Below are 24220 nucleotides of genomic sequence, written 5' to 3'. Positions count from 1 at the left end.
ATAACAACCCAAAAAAATTTGACTCCTTCTGACCTATGGAGCTCTTCCACCAAATCTTCTGCCTTTTCCTTGAAGGAAATTGAGAACTGCTAGACAGCACTTTTAAAGGGCAGCTCTGCCTGCTGTAATACACCAACATCACTCCTTGTGACAGTCCTTGAAATCCTGAGATGTGGCTGCCAAATAAGATGAGAAAATGGATCCTCACCCACCTTCTCTTGTTTGTCAAAATGTTCTTTTTATTTTTGGGAGCTGCTGTTACACCAAATAATACATGTCCCAAATGAATGTTCGAACTGGTTTGTGCTTGATGAAACTGAACCACTCTGAGGCCATAAAGCTACATTTTTCTATGCAAAACTGGCATGTTTTAACTTCAGCACTTGTAAGTGCTGCTGAAAGTTTCAAAATAGGCTTGTCTTACTGCATGCAATACTGTACTGGAAGAATATTTTCTGGTGCTTTTTTTGTGCAAGTGATGGTAATTTAACAAAACTGCCTCTAACAAGGGTATCAAACCTGCACTCAGGATTGACAGGAGACACAGTAGAGAAATAATGTGTGAGGCTGTAATGGGTATCTCAGTGTTGGTACAGAACTATTCAGCCTCTTTAAGGCATGGCTCTGTGGCAGCTGCATGGGCTGGTGTGTCTGCTCTGCATGAGTCAGGGCATGGAGGAGGAGCAGGAGGGGCTGGGATACACCTTTGCACACCTGCCTATGCTGTCTTTGCTTTTCTTTCCCAGCTCATCTTTACTCTGCCCTGAACAGGCTTAGAAGCAGATCTGCTACTTTGTCCTAAATGCTTCCAGATGAAGATTTTTCCAAACTTGGTGGGATTTTGTGAAGATGCTTGTGCTGCTGATTACTGTGCTGCATTTACTGGTTGTGTGTGTAGAGAGTGAACTTTAATTTCTGCTGTGCTTAGTCTGGAGCTTTCACAAGCACTAAATTTTGCTGATAGTCTGAACTGGGGATGATGGTTGGGAATTAACCACAGCAGAGGCTTATCTGGCTGCTGGGTAGGGTACCTTAAGCCCATATCTCCTGCTTTTCAGAAAACTGATAAAGTAGAAAATAGATGAGGTGTGAAGGTAGTTCTGAAAAAGTCAATAAATAGCCGGAAGCTACAATTTAATAAGTGTTTAGACATATCTGGCTCAAATAGCTTATAATTTTAACTCTTTTAAAAGTGATAGCTAAAACCTAAATCCATATTCCCTGTGGCATTAGGTATCAGGAGAAATAAGTGGAAGCAAGGCATTTGAAATCAATAAATGGCTTCTAGGTACAACTTAATGCAGACAGAACTTGGAGAAAAAAGATTGTGAAACAGATACAGGAATAAAATTTAGGTTTCTTTTGCAGACTATAGCAAGGTTCTAATCCTGGCTGTTGTGAAAATGAATGGAGATTAGAAAGTTGTGGAAATGTGGAAGTTCACTGCCATGGGCTTACTTGTACAGAATTAGATGTACTGAAAAAGTAAGAAATCTGTGGAGTAAAGCTGCTCTATTTATGCCTTAAATAATAAATGAAATAATGTTAATTACCCAAGATCCATTTTATATTATAATAGAAATGAAGCAAAGATTTTTTTTCCCATTTGTCCGGAGATTGTGTTATGCTTGAGAATCTTCTTCTCTGCTTTGAGTGTCATGTTGCTGGATTTAGTTGTGGCTTACAGGGCCTAGAAGTGCAAGAGGCTCCTCTGGGTAGGTAATTCAAGTGATGCAACTGCATTTTATGAAGGCCCTTGGTTTCTCTTTTCTGATTCTTAGGCCAGCAGGTTGTATTTGTGTGTATGATGGGGCTGAATAACCATCAATTTATATTTTCTTTGTTCTGTCCGATAGACGTGGTAAGGAAGAGCCATTAACATTCCATTAGCTCTGTAGATAAAAACATTTATATACATGAGATTTGTCATAGTGCTACACCTCAAGGAGATTAAAATTATATTTCTGGGGCAGGTTCCAGTCAATCCTTCTTGATTCTGAACTCCTTATTGCTGTTTACAGCAAATTCATATGGAATCATATGATGCATAGTGGAAAACACAGAATTTTCATTTACCCATGTCTTTGCTATCATCATATGAAATACCTGCGTATGCTTGACTGCAGTAGTTTTTACCTTAAGCATCACAGTATGTGATATTTTCAAATCAATAGTTTAGATGACATTTCTGAATGGCAGTTTGTGTCTTGCCCATATCAAAATCAGCAGTTTCACTTAAATTTCAGTCATTTTTTAGAAACTCTGATCTGCAAAACAACTGAATCCTTTTTAATCATTTTTACCAGGTAAGGCTAATTCTGAGACTACAGATAAAGCAAGCGTAGATTTCTGAAGTGTCGTATCAAAATGAGAATGCACTTGTTTTTCAGTGAGCCCTATGAAATCTGGAGATTCTTTTGGAGCTCACCCATCAGCTGTCATCCTTCTAAGGCCATAGTTAGACTTCAATAGATGTTCTGAGACAGCTGGTAACACATCTGCAAGAGCTATGTTTGAGCACACATGGGGAATTAGAGCTATTAAATCTGTTTGTGTTAGTTTTTTTGAGGGGGAGGAGAGATTTTAAATTTTTTTTTTACCTTGTCCCAGAGAAAGGAGTCAATTTGTTCTGCTGTTTAGTGTTTTCTGCTCATTTGCTGTGCAACCCAAGTTACTGAAAAGTTGGGTTTTGCGATTGCCTTTAAACTTGTCAAAACTTTCTATCACCTATCTGGCCTCTAAAGGATGTAGACTGAAATAGTTTGTGCCAATGAATCTAGGCAATGGCTTTGTGTTCAGGGACAGGCCTGAAGGCAGGGACAGCTTGGCTAGGATCTTGGCTTGTTTGCATAGACATCCTGTGTGGCTCGATCAAGTTATGGAAATTCTGAAACTACTTGTCTGCATTTATAAGATGAAAAGGAATTGGTGTAGGGAAGGGTGCATATTTAATATGTGGCTGTTGAAGGTAAATCAGTTAATATTTGCAGGGTGCTTTGAAACTTCAGTGGCACGGTGTTGTGCAAGATGTTTTGTTCATGGTTGGCTTTGGATTTTGAGTGACTAAGACAGAAGCCATCAGTCTGCATTTGCTCATTTGAATAACTCGTGTTTTGCGTATGAAGCTGTATGTAGGGACAGAAAAGCACTGAGTCGTACTGTGCCTGCTATTTCTGGAATATCAAGCAGGCTTAAGACTCAGAGGAGGAGGAGTTTCTGGGATTTTTCCAGATTCTGTCAACAAAACAAATTCTATCCGCATTAATCATCAGAATGAGTTGGAGTTATTTGTGTGTTGTTGTAGCGTAGCCTGGCTGAAACAGGCTACTTGACCTTGCTCCTAATGTAATGGGACTTTTCCCAAGACACTGATAAATCACTCATCACTACTTTGCATATTGAAATTATTCACACTGATCATTAAGTCTTCAGTGAAGTGAAGAGAGCAGTTGACTCTTGGAATGCCTCGAAAATGTGCCAGTGCTCAAGAGCAGGGTGAAATGCCCACGTTAGAGCACCATGCTATGGCACCTGCCTCTGCTGCTGCCCAGGGTAATTTGGGTTCCCTAACATCAGGTGTTACTGTGCTGAACTGCCATTGGCAAGGCTTAGGCTTTCTGCCAACACACCTCTTAGCTAGCAGTGAGATTTATCTTCTCTTGTCTTAAGGTCTTGTTTTGTTCAAAAAATAGTTGCATGATCCACTTTTCTCAAAGTAGTGAAGTCTTTATTTTGAAGGAATGAGCTAAAAATGCAGCCCAAATTTTCCACCTTTGGTATATAATACCATGTGCAGAGTGTGCTTTGACTATTTTATATCAAAAAAGAGCTGTGAGAAAAGAGTAGCCCATTATTCCCATGTTGGAATAAGCTTCCTTTAGAATGTGGCCATGGTCATATATTTGTAAGAGGAGTGCCTTTCCTTTAAAGTGTCTTTCTGGGAGCTGTTTGACAAGACAAGTGTGGAATGTAGACTAAAATGCAGATTATGGCACAGGAAACGAAACTGTACCCAGAGTTGAACTGAAGTATACAATTTTTTTCCCTGATCAACAAAGACAGCAAGCAGGTGAGATGTGGAAATGATCAGTCCCTTTCTTGATTGGAACAAGTATGAGTCGTTCAGTGGCTATGGGCTTGGGAAAGTTCTCATTCATATAGAGCAATTATTGAAATGTCTTACAAGCACTGCAGTTTTAGAGTGTTGAAGTTCCAAAAGGAAACCTGCTGCTTTTCAAAAGAAACATTTCTAGGTTTAGCATTTTTAAACATAAATAATTTTGCAACTTCAAGTTACCCTCATGGAAAATCTAGTGAATTAGAGTAAAATGAACAAAAATACCAAAGTAATTTGTCAATTCATGTTGTCTGTGCTGTGTGCAGAGGCAGAAAAATCAGCAGGACATTGCAGAAGGAGTGAAAATACAAGTTCTAACCTAATTGGATTTTTTTACATTGCTAAAAGGTAAACCTTTTTAGTAGGTTTAACTCTCCTGCTCTTTACTTTGTGGAGCTTAGGTGTTGCTAAGGGTGGATGGGCTGAAGCCTCCCTAGGCAGCTCTGTGTGTCTGGGTGCTGCAGTGCAGACCCTGGGCTGCAGCAAGCTGTGTAGCTGGGGTATCCTGCTGGTCTGACAAGCCTGCAGTGTAGGCACAAGTAACAAGTGTAGAAAGTGGGAGAAAAAGGTGATTTACAAAGATCACCTCAGACACAGACTGCAGCCTTTGCTGTGTCTAGAGCAGAGATGAAAAGTACTTAGAGAACACATTACTCATTTCAAAATCCCGATATAAATTTGGATTACTCTTGTAAGTGCTACTGATGGTTGCAGAGTGGAAGTGGGAAGTAAAGTTTATCATCATCAATATTTTGAAGCTAAATTTATTCTTTCATGTACTTTTTCTTCTGTGTTGTCTAATATTCAGTACCCCCATGCCAGGCCTGAAGTATTCTTTTAATGGACATGCTCTGAAATACAGATTCTTTTGTCTGCACTATTTATAAATATATTAATGTTAGTTCAGGTGTTCGTCTGTTGTAATTTTTCAAGTTCCAGTTTCATGTTCTCAGTGATCTCACAGTCACCCTTTAGTTTTAGTGATGGTGGCAGAAGCCATAAGCTGTTCTGCTGGCCTTGATAAACTTCAGCAAACTAAATATATTTTGAAGGAATTTGTTTTTGGGAAGGAGTGGTAAGGCAAAATTCCAGGTCATGAACAGATGGAATGGACATCAACTGATAGCTTAGTAGTTTGTCCCAGTAACTGTGTGATAACCCCCAAACAGCTGAAAAGAGAGAGGTGTATGTGCTTCTTTTTTCAAAATGGGTTTTTAAAGGTGACTGGAAATAAACCAGTACTTTTTAGAGAACTTTCAGTCCGGAAAGTAGGCATGATTACATAAAATTGAATTATTTGCCTTTTGTACTCAGGGAGAGGCAATGATTTAACATGTCATATTTTGAATCCAGTAGTGTATTACTGGATTTTAACTGGCTGGATCTTGTGTGTAAATGTGCTCAGTTCCTACTTATTTGATGTGTTCAGTGGGCAAGTCCCTGAGCACCTCTGTTTTTGTGCTGGACAGTGAGAAATATCCTTTGATAGCAGGCACAGCGTCCTGATCTGGAAGGCTTTATAAAATCTGCTTATAGTCCAGCAGTAGGTGCTGTTGAGGTGTCTGCCTGCTCAAGAAAATTTACTAAAAATACTCAATTTCTTAAAAAAATTAAGTAATATTGTAAGTTAATTTTACAATGTTAGCTCAGTAATGAAAATGTTAATGGAGAATAAAAATGGCAAATTTGCATATTTGTAGTTTAAATCAGGGCAAGAGGCATGATGGGAGAATTATTTTTTTTCATGAAGGCTTGTCTGCATTACCTGATTGATAAGCAGCCTGGCTTTCCTTTTGGAACTTTAAATAACATATGCAGGGCGAACCAAATAGTTGTGTTCTCATTAATTGTGAATGAAGTAATTTGTTATGTCCAGAGTATCTCAGAAGTTTAATGAGAAAACAGAAGTCATGTTGCAATCAAGCTGATCCTTTTATATTTTACATCCTGATAGTGTTGATAAGGCATGAGTGGGATTGTTTTGAAAGACATTTGCAATCTGCAAAGTTGGTATTTTCGGCATGCCTTTGAGTGTTTTGTATCATTGGCAAATGCACGGTACGTCTTCAGAGGTGGGAACTGATAATGTGTCCCTGAGATTCCAAACAAGTACCATCTGGAAACTTATGATAACTTGTGGTTTTGATTTGGAGTTGCTGTCAGGGGTGCAGACACACGGGAAGAGCTTGTTTGCTCAGAATCTTTTCTGTAGGACAAGTTACATGAAAGTTGATAGTTAACTCTATCTGATACCATATTGAGAACTAGCAAATGGTAGCCAAGTATTTTGTGTGCCGAGGAAAGGCACGCAGATAAAACGCCAAACTCTTTCTTGTTACTCTCAACCTTATTGAGCTTTTTTCTTCTTCCAAGCAAAGCCTGTTGTCTGCAAACAACTAACTAAACTCCCTGTCCCCAGAGGAAGATGTACCTTCCTCCTGCACTGATGATTCACAGCATTTCTGAGCTAGAATTTATGAGGAGATCCTTTCCCAATACTTGTTGAGGTCTCTCAATGCCTGGTGGTCCAAGAAATCATTAAATTAACCAGCACCTAATTTCAGTAACCTAATTTGAGTGACAGTGGGTTTCTGTGTCACAGGGATGTCGAAAGAAAAGAATTAGTTTGGCAACTTTGTTCCAGTCAGGATGCTCCATGACTTCTGTAACTGACTGTGAGGTGTCCTCATGCTTAGATATTTGTGTCTTTTGGGGGCAGATGATTCCCATGGAGTACAGTTGCAGGCACACATTCCAGATACCTTGGATGTTACTGGATCTACTACATTTCATGCTACTCCAGAGCATGAAAGGGCAACCAGGGTATCAAGGGAGGGAGCAGAGCTGGTTTGGAAGGAAGAACACACAGGACAAAGTGTTTAATGGGGAGGCCCATAAATGGGAACAGAGGCTAGAAAACAGCACGTGGAAACAGAGAAACTGGAGGTATATTTGTTGTGTAAGAGAGTTAGAAGAAAATGAGAAAAGGTGAGAAGGAAGACTCACAGGTTGACTAGGAACAGGATAAGGACAGCTGGAGGAAAAGGCCCTGGAAGAGCCTTCAGTGATTACAGAGAAAGATCTGCTTTCAGATTGAATTTCTCAGATTGATGTACAGTATTTAAAAGTATGTCATAATAGTTGTCATGTTTTTTTAGCAAACTAGGCAGAGCAAATCTGGTAGTGGTTTCAGTGCAGAGAGAGGAGTGATGTGCTGAAGAAAGTAAAGGAAGGCTGTTCTTTCAGGGCTTCACTAGCTGTGTTTCTTCTAATTTTTTGCTTTGTGAGTGTTTTGATTTTCAAGGAGATGTGGTTTGGGGGGGCTTGGAAGAAAACAAAGTTTTGGAAAAAATTGAAGGAAGAAAGACTAAAAAGTTAAGAGACCAGACAAACCCAAGTCATTTGTTTATTTTCAGCTGATAGCATTACTACAGTCTTAAGAAATTCTGCTGATTTATGATTTCTGAAATGATAACAAAACTGACACTGCTAGTTAGAAAAGAATTGTAAATATTATTTTCCTCTGTAGGTATACTGATGTTACAGACTCTTACCATTTTATCATCTTTGTATTGCATAATGTAGCCAATTCATGTTTTCCAGAGTTTCCCAATTAACTTAAGTGCTCAGAAGTTTCCATGACCTTTAGGTTCCTTTGTACTCTATGTTGTTTTTCAGAGAGTATGATAGACTTTGTGGTTTACTTCCAGTGTAGCCTTTTTTTATGGAAAAGATGTCACAATGCAAGAAGACCATGGTTTTCAGTTGTGTTTTTGAGCATTTAATACAAAGCTGATTTGACATATCTTCTTTTATTTCTTTCTAAAAATGTCTTATCAGAGAGGAAACTGTTTTAGTAGCTCATAAAAATAAATATAATAGGCAGCAAAATATCATAATGGAAAAAGTATCACTAGGCTGAATATATGGCAAAAAGAAGTTGAAGATCCCCACAGAGAAGATTGTTGCAGGTATATGCACCTCTGTCATATTCACTGCTGGAACTGATGTTCACTGTACTTATGGTTCTTGCTTCAGTTTTGCCTGTCAGTCTCTATGACTTGCTGGAAAACCTTCTGTCAAGTTGAGGTTGTCCTGTTCCGTCAGATCTGTGTGAGCTCCCAAACACAGGCCCCTGTTCTTCACTGAAATGTTGGAGGTTTCCCAAAAACCTCACCTATGGAGTTGGAGAATGTGGCAGGTGGAGAGCTTCCAAGGAAGGGCACATGGTTGCCCCACTGGGTGCATTCATGTGGTGCTTCCCATCCAGACCTAAACTCTTCACCTGTTTGCCTGGAGTATAAACAGGGAATTCTCAGGGCTGTCTGCCCCTGCCCCTCTAGGCATGTATTTAGAAGCCTGAGCTCATTTGTCAGAGCTGTTTGACTCTTTATTTGAGGACAGTGATGAACAGCAGCACCTACTCATGTCAAAACACCTATAGGTGTATATATATGCAAAAAAAAATATATATACACACATATACACATGCATAAAGCTATGTATATATATAGGTAGCCAGTTGCTCAAGTCTCCATGCCCTGAATAAAGGATTATTACCCTGGTGTTGCTTAATATTTAGTAATTATGAAGCCAGAAGATGTTGTTTGTACATGCCAAGCCCAGTCTGCTCTTTTGGTCCATGTTTGTTTCCACACATCCATCAAAGCCTTGCAAAGCAAAATGTGACCGCTGACAAGTTATTCCCACAATGTTGCGAATGTTCAGATCTTCCTGCAACCTGATACAAAAAGGCCCCATTGGCAATTTTTTTTCTTTTTAACTGAAATTTTACTGAAAAAATGCAGTAGACTGTGGTGAATTTACACCAGTGCATGCAATTATTTTAAGTATGAATACAGTAAAGTACTAAGAAAATTCAGCTATCATTTTGAAGAGTTGCAATATGGGCATGTTATAAATGAATCTATCTCATAAGTGTGTGTCTATATGTTTATATATATGCATAATCAAAACTTGTATGTACATATATTCATATGAGAGATCATGAGAATTAATTAGAAAAAAAAGATTTGAAAATAAAGGCAGAAATAGAACAACTAAGTATGATAAAACACTACTGTTGCTGTAAGAGGAAGACAAACTTCAGCTGCACTTTTATGTTCCTTAAATGATTTTTAGATGTGTACATGAATGAGACTCCTTTTCCCAAAACTGCTCAGGAGATTTTCTTCTGTAAAAGCCTTTGCTTTTTATGTTCTGTTCTGCAGAGGCTGAAACCTGTTAGGGAATGAATTTATGTGTATTTAGGAGACTTTTTTATATGTGTAATGTATATAAAGTGTTGCAGTTGTCCCTCAGTCAAGGAGTCAATATATTAATAGCCTGGAAACCAACTGCTGCATTAAATTAGTCCCATTGGCTTAGCATGTAAGGAATTTCTAAACTTAAATGTGTTACTTTTCCCAAGGCTGTTTGGAAGAGAAGGTTTGATTTTGGCTTTAGGGGTGAAGCATTGCCATGGTGTTTTCTCTTCCTGTACACCTGGAAACCATGGCACAAGGAGGGACTGAGACCAAGCCCAGAACTGGTGTTCTCTGTCTCAAGGCATCTCTCTGAATAAAGGCATCTCTTGAAAATGGTTGTGCTTTGCAGTGGTGAAGGAGTGCTACTGCAACTGTTGTTAGTTAAATGTAATGTCTCACTCACATGTTGGCCTCTTGCTATTTAGTGTGTGTGTGTGTGTGTGTCCCACCCCTAATTCTCAGGTGGGTGCGTTATGGGTGTGGAGCTGAATTTATAAATATTTTATGCTGCTGAAAAGAATAAGAAATACAAGGGTTTGGCTGTGTGACTGGAAAACTACTTTTTAAATGTGTTTGTTTTCATACTTGGTACATCTGACTAGGCCAAGAGATTGTTCTTTTTCTGACATTGAAATTGTTTCTTTGCTTGTTTGTACATAATTCCTAATCAATTTTTTTAACCTCTGATTATATTTCTAATAGTAAATGGGTCTGTTCATTAGTCTAAAAATGTAGTTTTCATGTTGAGAGGTTCTTTGTCTTGTTCCATTTTTATTTTGACTTCTGTATAGGCTGAAAAACTGAGTGCTCTTTCCAACCTGACAGGGTCAGATGTTTGTTTTGTTTAAAGTAGCTAAAGGTCTGGATGTTGTTTAGGTGACTGCTTTGTGGTCTTTCCCTGTTGTGAAAGGAAGCTGTGTTTTAGCCAAATTAAAAGTGTAGTATTGGTCAACAATGTTTAGAAGCCCCCCAAATTTTTTCTCTTATTTAGCATTAGTTGTGTTTTATGTATTTTTTTCAAATATTTTCAACCTGCTTCATAGGTTAAGTGACTGATAATTAATTGTAAATGATGATTTCTATGAAGAAAACGTCATGAGGCAGAAAGCTTTTTCAATTTTAGCCTTTTGTCATAAGTGTGTGTGCATGGAGAGAAGGATATTCATGCCTGCATGGATACATTCCTGATGGCTGCATGTATAAATGGCAGGCTTTCTCCTGCTTTAGCAGGATGTCAGTTCAAGTAAGGCATCCTAAAAATTATGTTTTACCTGTATTCATTGCTCACTGGCTTATGTTGTTTAAAGATACATCAGTCAATACTTCACTGCTCCATGTACTGAATAGTAGCAAGTGACATGAATTTTCCTACCCAAACTGATACAAGCTATTCTGATGAATGCTAAAGCACTAAATTATTTGAGATAGATTATCTTTATTCTTTTGTTCAAGATAAAAAGCTCTAACTTCACAAGGATAAGGACTGTGCTAGTAATTTTGTACTATAGGCCATGTTTTACAGGATTACAGTTTATATATGTGCTTCTGCAGATAATTCTGGGATTCAGTTCTGGTAATGAATTTAGATATCAATAGGCTCTGAACATACAGAAAGGTTTGGATCCTGAAAAAAAATAGTATTCTTATCTAAATGGAAACAGATATTATTTGCTTGAATATCTTTTGTCTGAAAATTGCTGAGCTATAATTATACTATAACTAAGATATAACCAAAACTAGAAAAATGTCTGTTTCTTTCCAAACTAGCTACATTGACTTTTCTCTTTGGCAGAAGTTTACATCTTATGAATTGTGATTTGTTTCTTTTGTAGTATTAATTCACAGTGGAGCTGAAGCAGGGATTTTGTTTTCTTAGTGAAACCTGCTTTTGTTGACCATTTAATTTTGCCTTTGTCTAGGCAAGACTTTTCTGGGAGTTGTGACCATTCTTTTTAACTTTGTTTTCCATGATGTGCAACCTAGTGGCATCTCAGCTGGTAAATGAGATAACAATTCATTCCCCATTGGCAAAGGAATTAAAAAGAAATTACAATGGAAATGCTCATGTGCTTCTTTTTATTCTAAAACACAAAAAAAAAGAAAAACAAAAAACCCCTTCCAAGAATGTAATTGACTATAAAGTAATCTTGCAAATAGCCAACTTACGATTAATGGCTGAGTTTGGGGTTTTTTTAAAATATTATGTAAGTTAGGAGTTGACAAGTTAAATAATTCTTGACACAGTGTTTTTTTTCTTTCTGTTTTGTAGACAACGCTGCTGAAGCAGATTTATGGTTGCTGAACAGTTGTACAGTAAAAAATCCTGCTGAGGACCACTTCAGAAACTCAATCAAGTAAGCAGTTTCCTTACAAAGATTTTTAACTATCATTGCATGTCTTAAAGCTCTGTGTTTTCAATCTAGAAGTAATTTTGTGTTTTAGAGCAATAAATGTGCTGAGTTTGTGTTACAGTGGCGAATTCTCTAGAATGGATTTGTAAGGTAGAGTGGATTTGTAAAAAATAGCAATAACTTGCAAGTGATTATCACTCCACATATTTAGGATAACTGTTGACCCATTGAGATAGGGAGTTTTGTATCACTTTTCAAGACAATGTTGTAATAGTCTTCTGAAGAGTTGACTGTGCTCTTGGTTTTGTTTTTTGCTTTTTAATATATGAAATGTTAGGTTGTTTCATTTTTCATCTACTTGAATATGGCCTAACTGGGACCTGCTTTTCAGTGGTGTGCAGCAATGGCCATAAATTAAATGACAAGAAGTACCTTGGCTATAAATAAAATGACAAGAAGTACCTTAATGAAAGAAAGAAGTTCTTTATGTTGAGGGTGGCAGAGCACTGGAACAGGCTGCCCAAGGGGGTCAGGGAGTTTCCCTCTCTGGGGACATTGCAAACCCACCTGGACATGTCCCTGTGTCACCTGCTCTGGGTTACCCTGCCTTGGCAGGGGGTTGGACAAGGGTATGCTCCAGAAGCCCTTTCCAACCCTACCAATTCTGTGATTCTTTGGAAAGGGTATCTGGTATATACTTAAACCCAGCTGCTTCACTGTACATTTTCTTGAAAGATTAGCTGATTAGCTTCTAATAGAAGTCTTGTGAAGGATATTTTATTCCTCAGTACCATTCCATTGATGTCAAGCAAAATGACATGATAGTGATTTTGCCTCCAATTTCTGCAGAAGCTTAGTTATGATGAGAGTAACTAGAAAACCTGTACACATACAGCTGTCTCTGCCCTGTACAAAGAAATACTGTGGTATGTGTCTTGTAGATTTTACCTTTAGTAAACAAGTTTGGCTATTTGTGCAGCCATTTGTTTAGTGTGGTGCTCTAGGGATGGACTGGCTGTTGAAATCCATTTTGGTTAGAAACACATAGTTCTTGGGAGTGGAAAGAGGAGAGAGAAGCTGGATATAAGCTACCTGCTTGCAGTGCTGGAGTTACTAACAGGATCTCAAGGTTGTAACCTGGAACAGAAACCACTTGCCTGTTGTAGGTGGCACAGCAGAAATTTCCTTCACCTCTGAGAGTGCTTTGCTTTCTGGCTGCTGGTGTTGCACTTGGTGACCAGAACAGCTTGGGCCTTTTCTTCTCGGGTGCCAAAAAAAAAAAAAAGAAAGGCAAACTATTCCCAGAATACTTCCAGCAGTTAGTGTGTGTTGGCCAACAGAACTGATGACAAGATACTTTCCAGCTCAGTTGTGGCCATCCTTCTATTTTACTAATCCTGTGCCAGAAATGATGTGGTATGGTGTGTGTCCCAGCCAGGAGAATAGAGTTGGTTAAGAAAGAGGGCCTAACTGAAAGCAAATGACCAAAAATATTTCTTTGAAGAACATGTTTCTGTTGCTGCTCTCTTCATGAACCTGATGTTACTTGTAGCCTGGATTTGTTCTTTTTTATCCTTGCATCTCCCCATACTTGTTCTTTTCCTGTAGCATTCATGCTCTAATCTCAGATCCTGGCAGTTCCCAGCCATGGAGAATGACATCTTCTGTAGTTACTTCTGATTTTTCGTAGGGTGCTTTAAACACAAGGGAAGCACATCATCTCTCTAAAGAACACAACTTCTCCCAAATAGTTCTTGATTTGTTACAGCAAAAATGCAATGCATGAAGTTTGGGTGATAGAAAATGAACTGCCATTATTATATCCTGTCACAGCAGCTTGTTGGTAACTATGGAAATCTTTGTTTTTCTCAATTCAGTAACAAAATAAACATGTAGTGTGCGTGTGTGTTGTCAAAGCAAACATGATTGGAACAGAAGAATTAATACCCAGCCCTGTAAAATTCTTCTTTAAAAAAAAAAAACAGTCTGAAAGTGTTACATTCTATTTTGCATGTTATTGAGAAAAGTATTTATTCCCTTCTTGCCTCAACAGTTCCTACATTGCTTGCATATATGACTTTTAAATGCACTGATTCAAACCAGTGGTAGTGTGTTCCCACTGGTGGTTAAAGAATAGGTGTGAAAAGCTGATCCCTTACTAATAACATGGGCCAAAGAATGTACCAGAACCCAAGTCCTGTAGGTACAACCTTTTTTGTCTGATTTTCTTCTAAAAAAGGAACAAAACCACTCCCAGACACTCTGAACCTTTGCAGATGTGTATTCAGCTGATACAGCATGAGTGACAGTATAATCTTTATGTTTTGGTTTTTTTTTTTTAGCTCTTAGGAATAGTCTCCTGTTCTTCAGTATCAATAAAGTTCAACTTGCTGAACCAGAGTAATGATATGGAGGACAAAGAGTTGTTTAAAAACATTAGCTTATGGATGGGAATTGAGAGAGTTTCCTGGGCAGGTTTTATTCTCAGTTGGTTAATCTTAAAATAAGATTAAAGTGTTAGGCAATAGCAGTAAAGAATTCCCACTATAATTAAGTGGATGGAGTTTAAAAAAAAAATTATTAAGGCTTGTGTTTTGATTAGTGATGGATCTACCTTTTGTGCTTTAGTAGGGTATTTGCTGGGCATTCCAGGAAATTAGCAGTTTTTGGATAGTTCAGTTTTTTGAAGTTGACTTTATTTTGCCCTAAATGAAATAATACTTAAAAATTAATCTATTTATTTAAAAGTCAGTCACATTCTTTTTTTGCTGATAATGTTTCAGTATGATATCTTTGTTTTGGACTTGGTCATCTGTCAGTGTGACCAACTTGGATGAGTTACCTGTATATGTATATATGTGTTTTATAAACACACATTTAAATAACAAAATAATAACATATTATAAATATGTAACATGTAACATATTATAAATAAGTGTAAATAACAAAAAATAAGTAAAGTGTCATTAAATTTCTTCCAGAGAGATGCCACTCTTTATTTTTTTGGGGTGATGTTGGTTAGTTTTTTTGTGGTTCATTTATGTGCTTCTGCTTATTGTGTTTGTGGTTTTTTGGTTGGTTGGTTTTTTTTCCATTTGCAGAATGTTATCAGGTAACATTTTCTGCTATCATTTATTTTAGTCAAAAGTAGTTTTCTTAAAACTAAGCTGTTGGTAATAGCAAGAATAAACATTCAGGAAGTAAGTTACTAACCTTAACTTGCATAAACCGCAGTAAATCTGGTAAGACTGCTGAAGAGAATTAAGCCCAAGAGTGTGTGCTAGAGGAGCTTGCTTCCTTTAAAATAAAGTTATTTTGCTCTTCAGTTTCATGCTCCATTAATTTCTATGTGCTCTGATACTCTTTTCTTGACTGTTACGTCCTAGATACGTAACCCAGTTTTCCTGATGCCCTCTGAAGATTGAGAAACTCTTGAGTGTTTCTAGCTAGCTGTATTTTCCTTTGCTTAGTCCTTTCCTAAGTGCTGGTATAAGTTACTCATGTGTTTGGGGACTTTGCCTTTTCCTTAAGGAGTTCTCCTGCTGGTTGAAGTATTATGGAGAGGAATTTGGTGGCTCGCTTATCAAAGCAGCCAGACTGATATTGTCTGGGAGGAAAGATGTGGTTATACTCTTGAGGAGTCCATGGCTTGTCTCATGGTATAGAATAAGCCTGACCACTCTAAATAATCATCTTTGTTGCTATATACAATGAACATGTAGCATTAACACACATTCTCTGATACATTTGTTGCTGCATTCACTTTAAGGCACACTCCAGTGTGTGTTCAACCCTTTTCTTTCTGATAGCTCTGGTAGCTATGAGTTGTGACAGAGATGCGAGGGCTTTTAGCACTGAAGTAGCACCATGTGGCTTCCAGTTCTGTCCTTGCTACAGTTTTCACCAATTCATGAATAAACACTGTGTGGGGGATCTCACTTTCATGCTAGAAGGAGCATCAAAACCAATAGAATTTGTGAAATTGTGTGTTTAAGAGGACTGTGATTGTAGACGTTGCAAGTTGTTTAAAGCTCTCAGTAGATTAAATTGAAGAGTAAAAGGCATGACTGCCTTTGGATGCTACAGGATTTCTGTTAACCAAATGCAACTGTGTAGATGTTAAGTACAGAAGGAGGTTATTTAAGAAATACAAAAGCTTGTTCAGAGACAAGAACTATTTTCTGCTGCTTGAAATCTTTGCAAATGAAAATAACCCTGGAAGAAGGTTTTTTGCTGTTTTGTTTTCTTTTTTCCCCCAACATTTATGAATGTAATTTATATGATACATTTTGAAAGTGAGCAAAATGAAAAATTGCATACTGTGCAGGGTTATCACTTTCTTTAACACAGCATTAATCCTTTTGCTGTTCCTAACACATTTCCAGTGTAGAAGTAGACTGTGATTTAGAGTTGTTTATGCTGTTCATGCAATACAATCTAAGCTGTGATGTACTTCCAGGAGAGGAAACATAAGTATTTCAAAGTTCTTTATTTTATACATCCTGTCAGCATGAGAAGATCACTTCCCCCAGGTGGAAGTTTCTGAGCTGAGTGTCATAGCCTGGCTGTTTGTTGCATTTTACAGAAATAGTGCGTTGCCATGACTTTGGGTGTTTGTGTTGGAATACTGAAGGTACCAGGGCAGTACTGAGAATTGTAGGTAGGGGTGCTGCTGTTCCCCACTTGTATTGAAGAAATCTGAGGAAGGCCTGGATTCTCCGAAGTAAAAAATCCTGCAAAACAAACTTCATTGGGTGAGAAGGAAGTTGGACACTTGATTTCTTTTTCCCAACAGTAAGACGATTGCCAATAATACTCCTTGCACAGACTCTATAAACTAGTCTAGATCACGTTGGTGAAAACCTTGCCTTATGCCAGGATGAAAGGCTCACACACCTACAGATTGGCAAAGTGCTTGTATTCCAGATTTATGCCATATTCACAGTGAGAGGAACTCCTTTCCCAGCCAGTGGGAGTTACTTGGTTTTGAGTGGAGGCTGTAAATCAATTAGCTAGAATTTAAAATCACATTTCTTTTCTAAGAACAACCTGAGGAGCTTAGGTGACTGCTGAAGTTGCTTCATAAAAACCTTGATTGGAATAGATTAAGGCACAACATTTTTATGTTTACAGATGTAAGAAATCTCTTAAGATCTCAGCAATCACACACCATTAACCAAAATTAAGTTTAAAATTAGTTTTGGACCTCATTCTCTTTTGTAAAGAAATATTTTTTTTTTTTTTAGGAAGTGCTCTAATCATTGATGTAATGTGTACAAATTATTTAGTTGAAAACACTGAATATTTCTCTTTTGTTCACCAGATTTTTTTTTTTTTGGTTTTTTTTTGAGCTTCTGGGCTCTTGTGGGGAAAATTTCAAGATAGGTTTTCTACTTTAGCATTTGAGAGTGTTTTCTTGTACAGCTGTGCCCATCCATAATTCAAAACAATGATTGTTTAAAATGTTCATTGTACTAGTTAACATTTCTCAGCTTAAGTAATACCAGTTTCACATTGATATATTTGGTCAAGCTTTACCAAGGAGCATAGCTGAGTCCAAATGCTACAGAAGGATTTTATAGGCTTAGAACAAAAATGTTGTTAAACTGAAGTCTTTATTTAAAACCTTACCAATCCAGTAAGTTTTTTTTTTCTTCTTTTTACACTTACTGAATATTGTCAGCCATGCTTTTAGTGTCTTAAGGTGATGGAAGACATAGCTGTTGGTGAAGAATTCTGTGATTTAAATGATGTTTGTTAGTGGAAGATTTTTAGCTGCATTTGAGTGTGTTCTTTTTCTTGCACTCATGTCTGCTGTAAAAAAAAAATGTTAAAAGCTGGTTGACATGATGCTATAAAATACAGAGAAAGCACACTGTATAGAACGGAGTGCTTTCCATTGCATTCTATTTAGAAGATAAAAGGATTATGAACTGCTTGTGAATGTATGTGTTACATGGCCACATTTTACAGAGATTTGCAAGAGCCTGGGTTATAAACTTGTGTGCACTTTAGTTTAATATTTTAAAAGGCTTTTAAAAAAAGTACAGAACCTGTTACAATCAACTTCTAAATGTGATTCTAGAAATCTTTTCTATTCTGATAGGAAAACATTTGGGACTGCTTTAAGTACAACATGATATTGATGCTTTGAGATGTTACTGCAGTGCTGATTAAGCCTCAGATGCTTCAGTGGGCTAATTAGCTTTAGATACTCTTTATGTCTTGAGCCAAATCACTGGGGACAACTGTATTTTGATTGCAATTTTATAAAAGAAAATATGGCCAGGACATGAGAGGCCAACTCTATTTCCTGATTTCATGTATCTGTATTTCAACTTTTTGAGTTCCAGGTCCCCAGCTATATAGGCTCCAGGAGCACTGGTGCTTCACAGGCAGTGTTTACAGACATTGAAAATCAGTTAAGTTCATTGCTAAACATACAAGATACACTTTCCTTTGCAAACAAATGCAATCAACCATTACACTTCAGTGATATGGGTAAACAAGGAAGACTTCTGATTTGAAAAGTATAGCTCTCCTGATGGTTCATGGGCTAATGCTTTCACCTCTCTCCTTGTCAACCAAAAATGGGACACAGTATCATTCTAGAGTATCATAGAAGAACTGTAGAATATCCAGAGCTGGAATGGACCCATCAGGATCATCGAGTCCTGGCCCTGCGCAGGACTCACCAAGAGTCATACCATGTGCCTGAGAGCTTTGTCCAAATGTTTCTTGAACTCTGCCAGGCTTGGTGCTGTGACCACTTCCCTGGGGAGCCTGTTCTAGTACCCAACCACCCTCTAAGTGAAGAACCTTTTACTAATATCCATGTCTAGTTAAAAACCAGAACAGTTCTTCCCCCTCCTCTCAGACTTGGTCCAAATGTATAATTTTAGGAAATCTCTCCAGACAGAGTAAATGAAATGAGCAAAAGGAAGAATTGGGCTTTCCTGGTGTTTCTCATGCTGTTCTGCCATATGCTTGCCTTGGGGATGGGGTGTTCTCTTGGGCTCTTAGTGCTGGTGACCCCCTCTTTACCCAGACCAGAGACAGACACAGCAGAAACTGTCAGGCACTGTTTTGGGTCAGTAGTTTAAGGTTTGTTTTGTTGCTTAATCAAGGGCTTTTAAAGATGAAGCTTTTTGAGGCATTGGAGACATCTGAGCAAAACTATGCTTGGTTTCCTATTATAGGCATGTACATTTAAAACCATGTTGAAATCTATTTGAAATGTCTTGCCTCTTTTAATGGGATGGGGACAATGATTTCTCATGACCGAGTTCCTTCCTTGATTTAAGTCACACTTCAGATTAGCACCTTAACCTTTAGTCAGTCCTTGCTGGATTGGAGGATTTTCTGTTCACGGTTCAAAACTAGGCTACTAAATAAGCACTTTAAAAGTCTCGTTTGTGTTGTGATGTGCAAAAGAATAAAATCCACCACTGTGTGTGTGAATTTGAGGAATGTGAATGGAATCAGAATGTTAACAGTTTGTAAGTCAGCATGCCTTCAGGTGGAAAATGCCCCTGTGGAGTTTGCCAAAGCAAAGAGCTGGTGACAACTCCTGAGGAGCTTGTGATTCAAACAGTGGTGAGATAGCGGGCAACTGCTGGAAACAGCAGCAGTCTGAGACATTGTAGCATGTTTTTTTATTACCTGAAACAGTAGGCTGTGTATATTTTCTTGTCCATGGAACAATATTTATGACTTATCCAAGCAGACTGTGCCCAGTAGTGGACTACTGAAGCTGAACTTTGTGTTGCAATTAATTTGGGGATCTGCAGTTGGAATCCTTGCTGCTTCTGCCATGTGACATTCACCTCCCATCTGTTGGGGAATTTCTTGTTTCTTTCTCTTATTGAGAGGTAACCAAATTACTTGCTCCAGCACTAAAAAGTGCAGGAGATACTAAGAGATTTTAGATTTGCCTCAAATAAGCAATAGCATTACTGAGACAGGTTGTAGTATTAATTGATGTCCACTGGAATAACATGGGACAGGATGAGGACAGAGCTCTGCCTGGGTTGGTTTGCCTGCATAGAGAATGTACAGTCATAAGAGGTGACAAAGAATGGAGTGTTTTATTGGCTTTGTTTGTTTTCCTTTTTCCCCTTGGTCTTTTGAGCTTTTAACTAGTAGACCAGAATATATGAAATACAGTAGAATGATGCAAGGGTGATTCAGCAACGCAAATTGTTAGCTGAATTGTTAGCAATTCAAATTGTTTTGAATGGGTTATATGAGCTTTACAGAATTAGTGTTTCGCATATTATGTGTCCCCCTATCTTAACAGGTGTTTTGTTTTACCATTTCAGATAGATGAATTAAGCAGAAAAGGTTAATGATCTGAGTGCTGGAAGCAGGTGGTTGGTAGCTTTGACTATTTATCTAATTAGCTGCACGTTGGCTGTTGTCCTAGCAGGCCTGACTTTTCCTAGGGAGGGAGCATAGGAAAACATGCAGAAACTTGCTGTAGCAGGACTAATGCAAAAATCAGCATGATCTAAACTTGTCCTTACTGACAAGTATGATTTTATTTGTTTTGGATTCAAAAGATTATCTACGAATGCTTTATGGGTGTTTGTCCTAAAACAGCATGCTTGCTTGTTCAGGTAAGCTTGACAGTCAAAAGCATTTTCTCTCATACTTCTGAAAGCATTTTTCTCGTGGTTGGTAGATGCTAACCCAAAAGAGAAAAAATAATGTTGGTGATTTTTTTTGTTTGTCTGTATTCAACAAAGCTTTTGTTTTTTACACCGAGTTCCATTGTAATTCCTGTGTCTGTTAAGGTTTTACTGTGGCATATTTGGTCCAGGCAATTTGGGATACTATCAGTGCAGCACAGCAGTTCACATTTGGCATTGTGCACCTCAACTGCTGACTTGACCCTTCGTGCACCACTCTTGGGAGAGACATGAGCATAGACAATTGTTCCTCTTGAATTGAATGTTTTATCCAATTTTTTTTCTTTACTTTTAAAGTTTTCTTTTTAGCTTTCAATGAAAAAAAAGGCAGAAACACAGGCTAACACCAAGACACAGTTGACCACAGAATTGTTTCATTCCAAGTATGTGCTTGAATTTGAAACTTTCCGAAGAGATAATGTCTGGTAACTACTTTTAACAGGATAAATAGTCAACTTATTTCATGTATTGGTTTTACAACTCCAAGCACAATGGAAACTGATATTTGTTAGTGGCTCCAGCTACCAACATAACACAAATACTCACCAAGAAATTTTATATGTGTTTACTCCAAGTAGGAAAAAACCTATTGTTTTTCTTGGGTCTATTATATTTTATTAGTATAACCTCAAGGGAAATGCAGTAGTGTGGAGGCAGAGGCTCTTTTTTTACAAAAGTACAGTGTTAAATAAAATTGTTTAAAATACAGTAAAACTCATTGTAGAAGCAATCTGTGATTACCTCAATCCAATTGGGTAGCGTGGATTTTTTTTTTCCCTAAATACTTAATATGTCTCCAGGTTTTATTTTGTCTCTCCCTGTGCTTTTTTAATGTAGCCCATTTCCATAACAGATGTCCAGTTTGTATGCTTTTCCTTGTACCAGTCATTAAATAGGAACATTTACTTTGTGGAGCTGTCAAATTGATACCTGCAACTCCAAAAAATGAAGATGAGTGAAAAGTGTTATTTAGACACAGAAAACATGTAATGATAGATATATCCTAAATACAATGAAGAATTTTCTTTCACATTCTTTCAGAAAGGAAGACCATGTTTAATTAGAATCCTGAATCTAGATTGTACAACTTCTTATACAAGGAAAGCTGCAGGAAATGGGATTTTTGCTTCAGATTTCTCTTAGCTTTAAATACTGCCTTTTTAATAAATAATATCTGAAGTTGAAATTATTCTTTCAGGTATTTATTTTTTTCATATTAGTAAAATATTGGTTTTGTTGCTATTAGTAGGAGCTCTCTTGTTTAGCTAGTGTTGAACACATTTCCTAGCTTGGTTATATGAACTCTGCTGGACTGAACCAGCAAAAAGATTTAAGCTATTCAAAGGAAAAGACCAAAAATAGAAGAATTTTTGAAATGGATGAACTTTTACATAAGATATGGAAGCTATGGTTCTTTTTTTTAATACAAATGAAATTTATTTGGCCCCTTTTGGTCCTATAGCTTGTAATTGCATTTATAACCTGTGAATGTGACTGTTTATGTATACATGGATGTAACATGTATATACTCAAGCATTATAGAAAACAGGTCAAATGTGGTTTTGCACAGGCTTTGTTTTGACCTTCCCTCAGCAGAGTTGCTTCTAAATTAGTCCTGAACTAATATAAATTCAATGTATGGTAAACTTGGAGCTTCAGAATGTGGTAACTTTGTAGGATTCACTATCACAGAATCACAGAATGGTCTGGGTTGGAAGGGACCTTTAAAGTTCACCTTGTCCAACCTCCTGCAATGAACAGAAACATCTTAAATGTTTTAGATCAGATACCTGTCCAGCCTGGCCTTGAGTGTTTCCATGGATGGATCATCCATCACCTCTCTAGACAACCTCTTTAGTTTAAAACCATTACCCTGTGTCCTATTGCAACAGGTCCTATTACAGAGTCTGTTCCCATCTTTCCTATAAGCCCTCATTAAGTATTGAAAGTGCTCCTTGGAGCCTTCTTCTCTCCAGGCTGAACAGCCCCAACTCTCTCAGCCTTTCCTCATAGGAGAGGGGCTCCAGACCTCTGGTCATCTTTGTTGCCTTCTCTGAACTCACCCCAACGGGTCCATGTCCTTTCTGTGCTGGGGACCCCAGAGCTGGATGCAGCTCTGCAGGTGGGGTCTGAGCAGAGCAGAGGGGCAGAGTCCCCTCCCTCACCCTGCTGGCCACACTGCTTTGGATGCAGCCCAGGATACAATTGGCTCTCTGGGCTGCAAGAACACATTGATGGCTGAAATTCAGTATTTCATCCCACAGCACCCCCAAATCCCTCTTGGCTTCCTCTCATGAGGCAAGGGATTATTTGCTTCACATTTGAAATACACTGGTTTTCAGTGTTAATGGCATAATGCAGTGTTAAAATATCTCTTGAGCAACATGTTTTTTAAGTCAACAGTTCACAGTTTTTACATCAAGCAGTGCATGCTCTTGGTTTTGTGGTTTCCATTTGTATTTCACAAAAGACACCAGTTAAGCATGCTTGTTGCAAAATTTTTAAGTTAAGCTATTGTGAAATGCTGCTTAACATATTACAATTATTGCAGGAAGGACATTTAATGAGAATAAGCCAGGTATTGCGCACTCTGTTGTTCTGATTCTTTACTGATGCTGTGGTTGAGATGCAGTGAGCTGATCTTGAATTTCTTGTGACTATTGCTCAGAAACCACATGCTAAGATGACATTGTCATATTCTAAGAAAATGGTCAGGGAGTATGTTTGGATTGAGGAGAATGGACTGTAACTGACTTCCTCTAATGTCCTGAATGATGCTGCTTACATAACGAGGTCTCCAGCTGGGAGTCACTGCTTGCTGCAATATTTCCATGTGAAGAGAACACAGAGTTGCCCCATTTCTTTCTCTTTCCTCTGCTCCCTGCTGGAGCTATTGTGGTGATGCAGCTGCTACCAGCTTCACCCCTTGCCAAAGATGTGGCTTTGCTTTGTGGCCTCATGGACAGATGGCAGGTAGCTGGATGGAGAGAGGGAGCAGCTTTATTTTTTGTCTTCTCAAAATACGCTTCAAGTAACTTAGTGATGGTGATGTTACATCTTCCTTTCCTACCTTTGTCTTTCCTGACAGGGACATGCAACTGTTTGCAGCCTTGGTGCTCTTTTGTTAATCTTTACCTATTATGAGGTTTGAAATAGAGTTAGAAAATCATGACATCACTGTTTGAGTTGTTTTGGTTTGGTTTTTTTTTTTTTTTTTTTTTTTTTTACTTTTCCAGTGCTGATTTGTAATGCTTTTTTTTTCTCGGTTTCTAATTTTGATATGTTTGTAATAGGAAGAGGTAAACTATTTAAATAAGAATAATTTTTCTTACTTTGACTTGAATGATAATGAGATGCAGTACGTTGCAGTATGTTTTACCAGGGTTACCTTTTTCCCAGCATTGAGATCTAAAGTTGTGTAATTAGAGGTTTTGTTACTGACCCACAGTAAGTTTGGACTGTGGTATTGTTTTTCCTTTGGTTAGCTTAATTTTTTTTTAAAGGACACTTCTCTGTAGCTGTGATATGGACACACTGAACCATTACCCCAAGCATCATTTATTCAGCTGCGCAGGGATTCAGTTTGCATTTCTGAGGAAAAATATATATTGCTATGTGAATGCATGCAAGAGGTGAGCATGGCTAGTAGCTATTACAGGCTGATTTGTTAGAGTTGAGCATGTGTTTCTTGGTGTTTGCTTTTAAGAGACAGAGAAGACTCTGAATTGGAACCTGAAATCCAAGTTGGTTCTTTGCAGAACCTTTTATTAGATAACTGATTTCACTTTATCTTTG

General features: G+C 37.9%; 1 protein-coding gene across 2 annotated transcripts in view; it reads left to right on the top strand.

Annotated features, from left to right (window-relative positions):
• The window catches only part of CDKAL1 (CDK5 regulatory subunit associated protein 1 like 1), a 378008-nt gene that overhangs the window by 55198 nt on the left and 298590 nt on the right, over window positions 1-24220 (top strand). For both annotated transcript variants that reach the window (XM_009093895.4, XM_030241687.2), the window contains exon 5: window positions 11654-11738. In XM_009093895.4, the coding sequence (XP_009092143.2) occupies window positions 11654-11738 (85 nt within the window). The remainder of the gene's footprint in view (window positions 1-11653; window positions 11739-24220) is intronic.

The sequence above is a fragment of the Serinus canaria genome, chromosome 2 (assembly GCF_022539315.1).
Source record: "Serinus canaria isolate serCan28SL12 chromosome 2, serCan2020, whole genome shotgun sequence".
NCBI lineage: Eukaryota > Metazoa > Chordata > Aves > Passeriformes > Fringillidae > Serinus > Serinus canaria.
The sequence above is the reverse complement of the archived record's forward strand: the minus strand, read 5'-3'. Positions and strand labels throughout refer to the sequence as shown.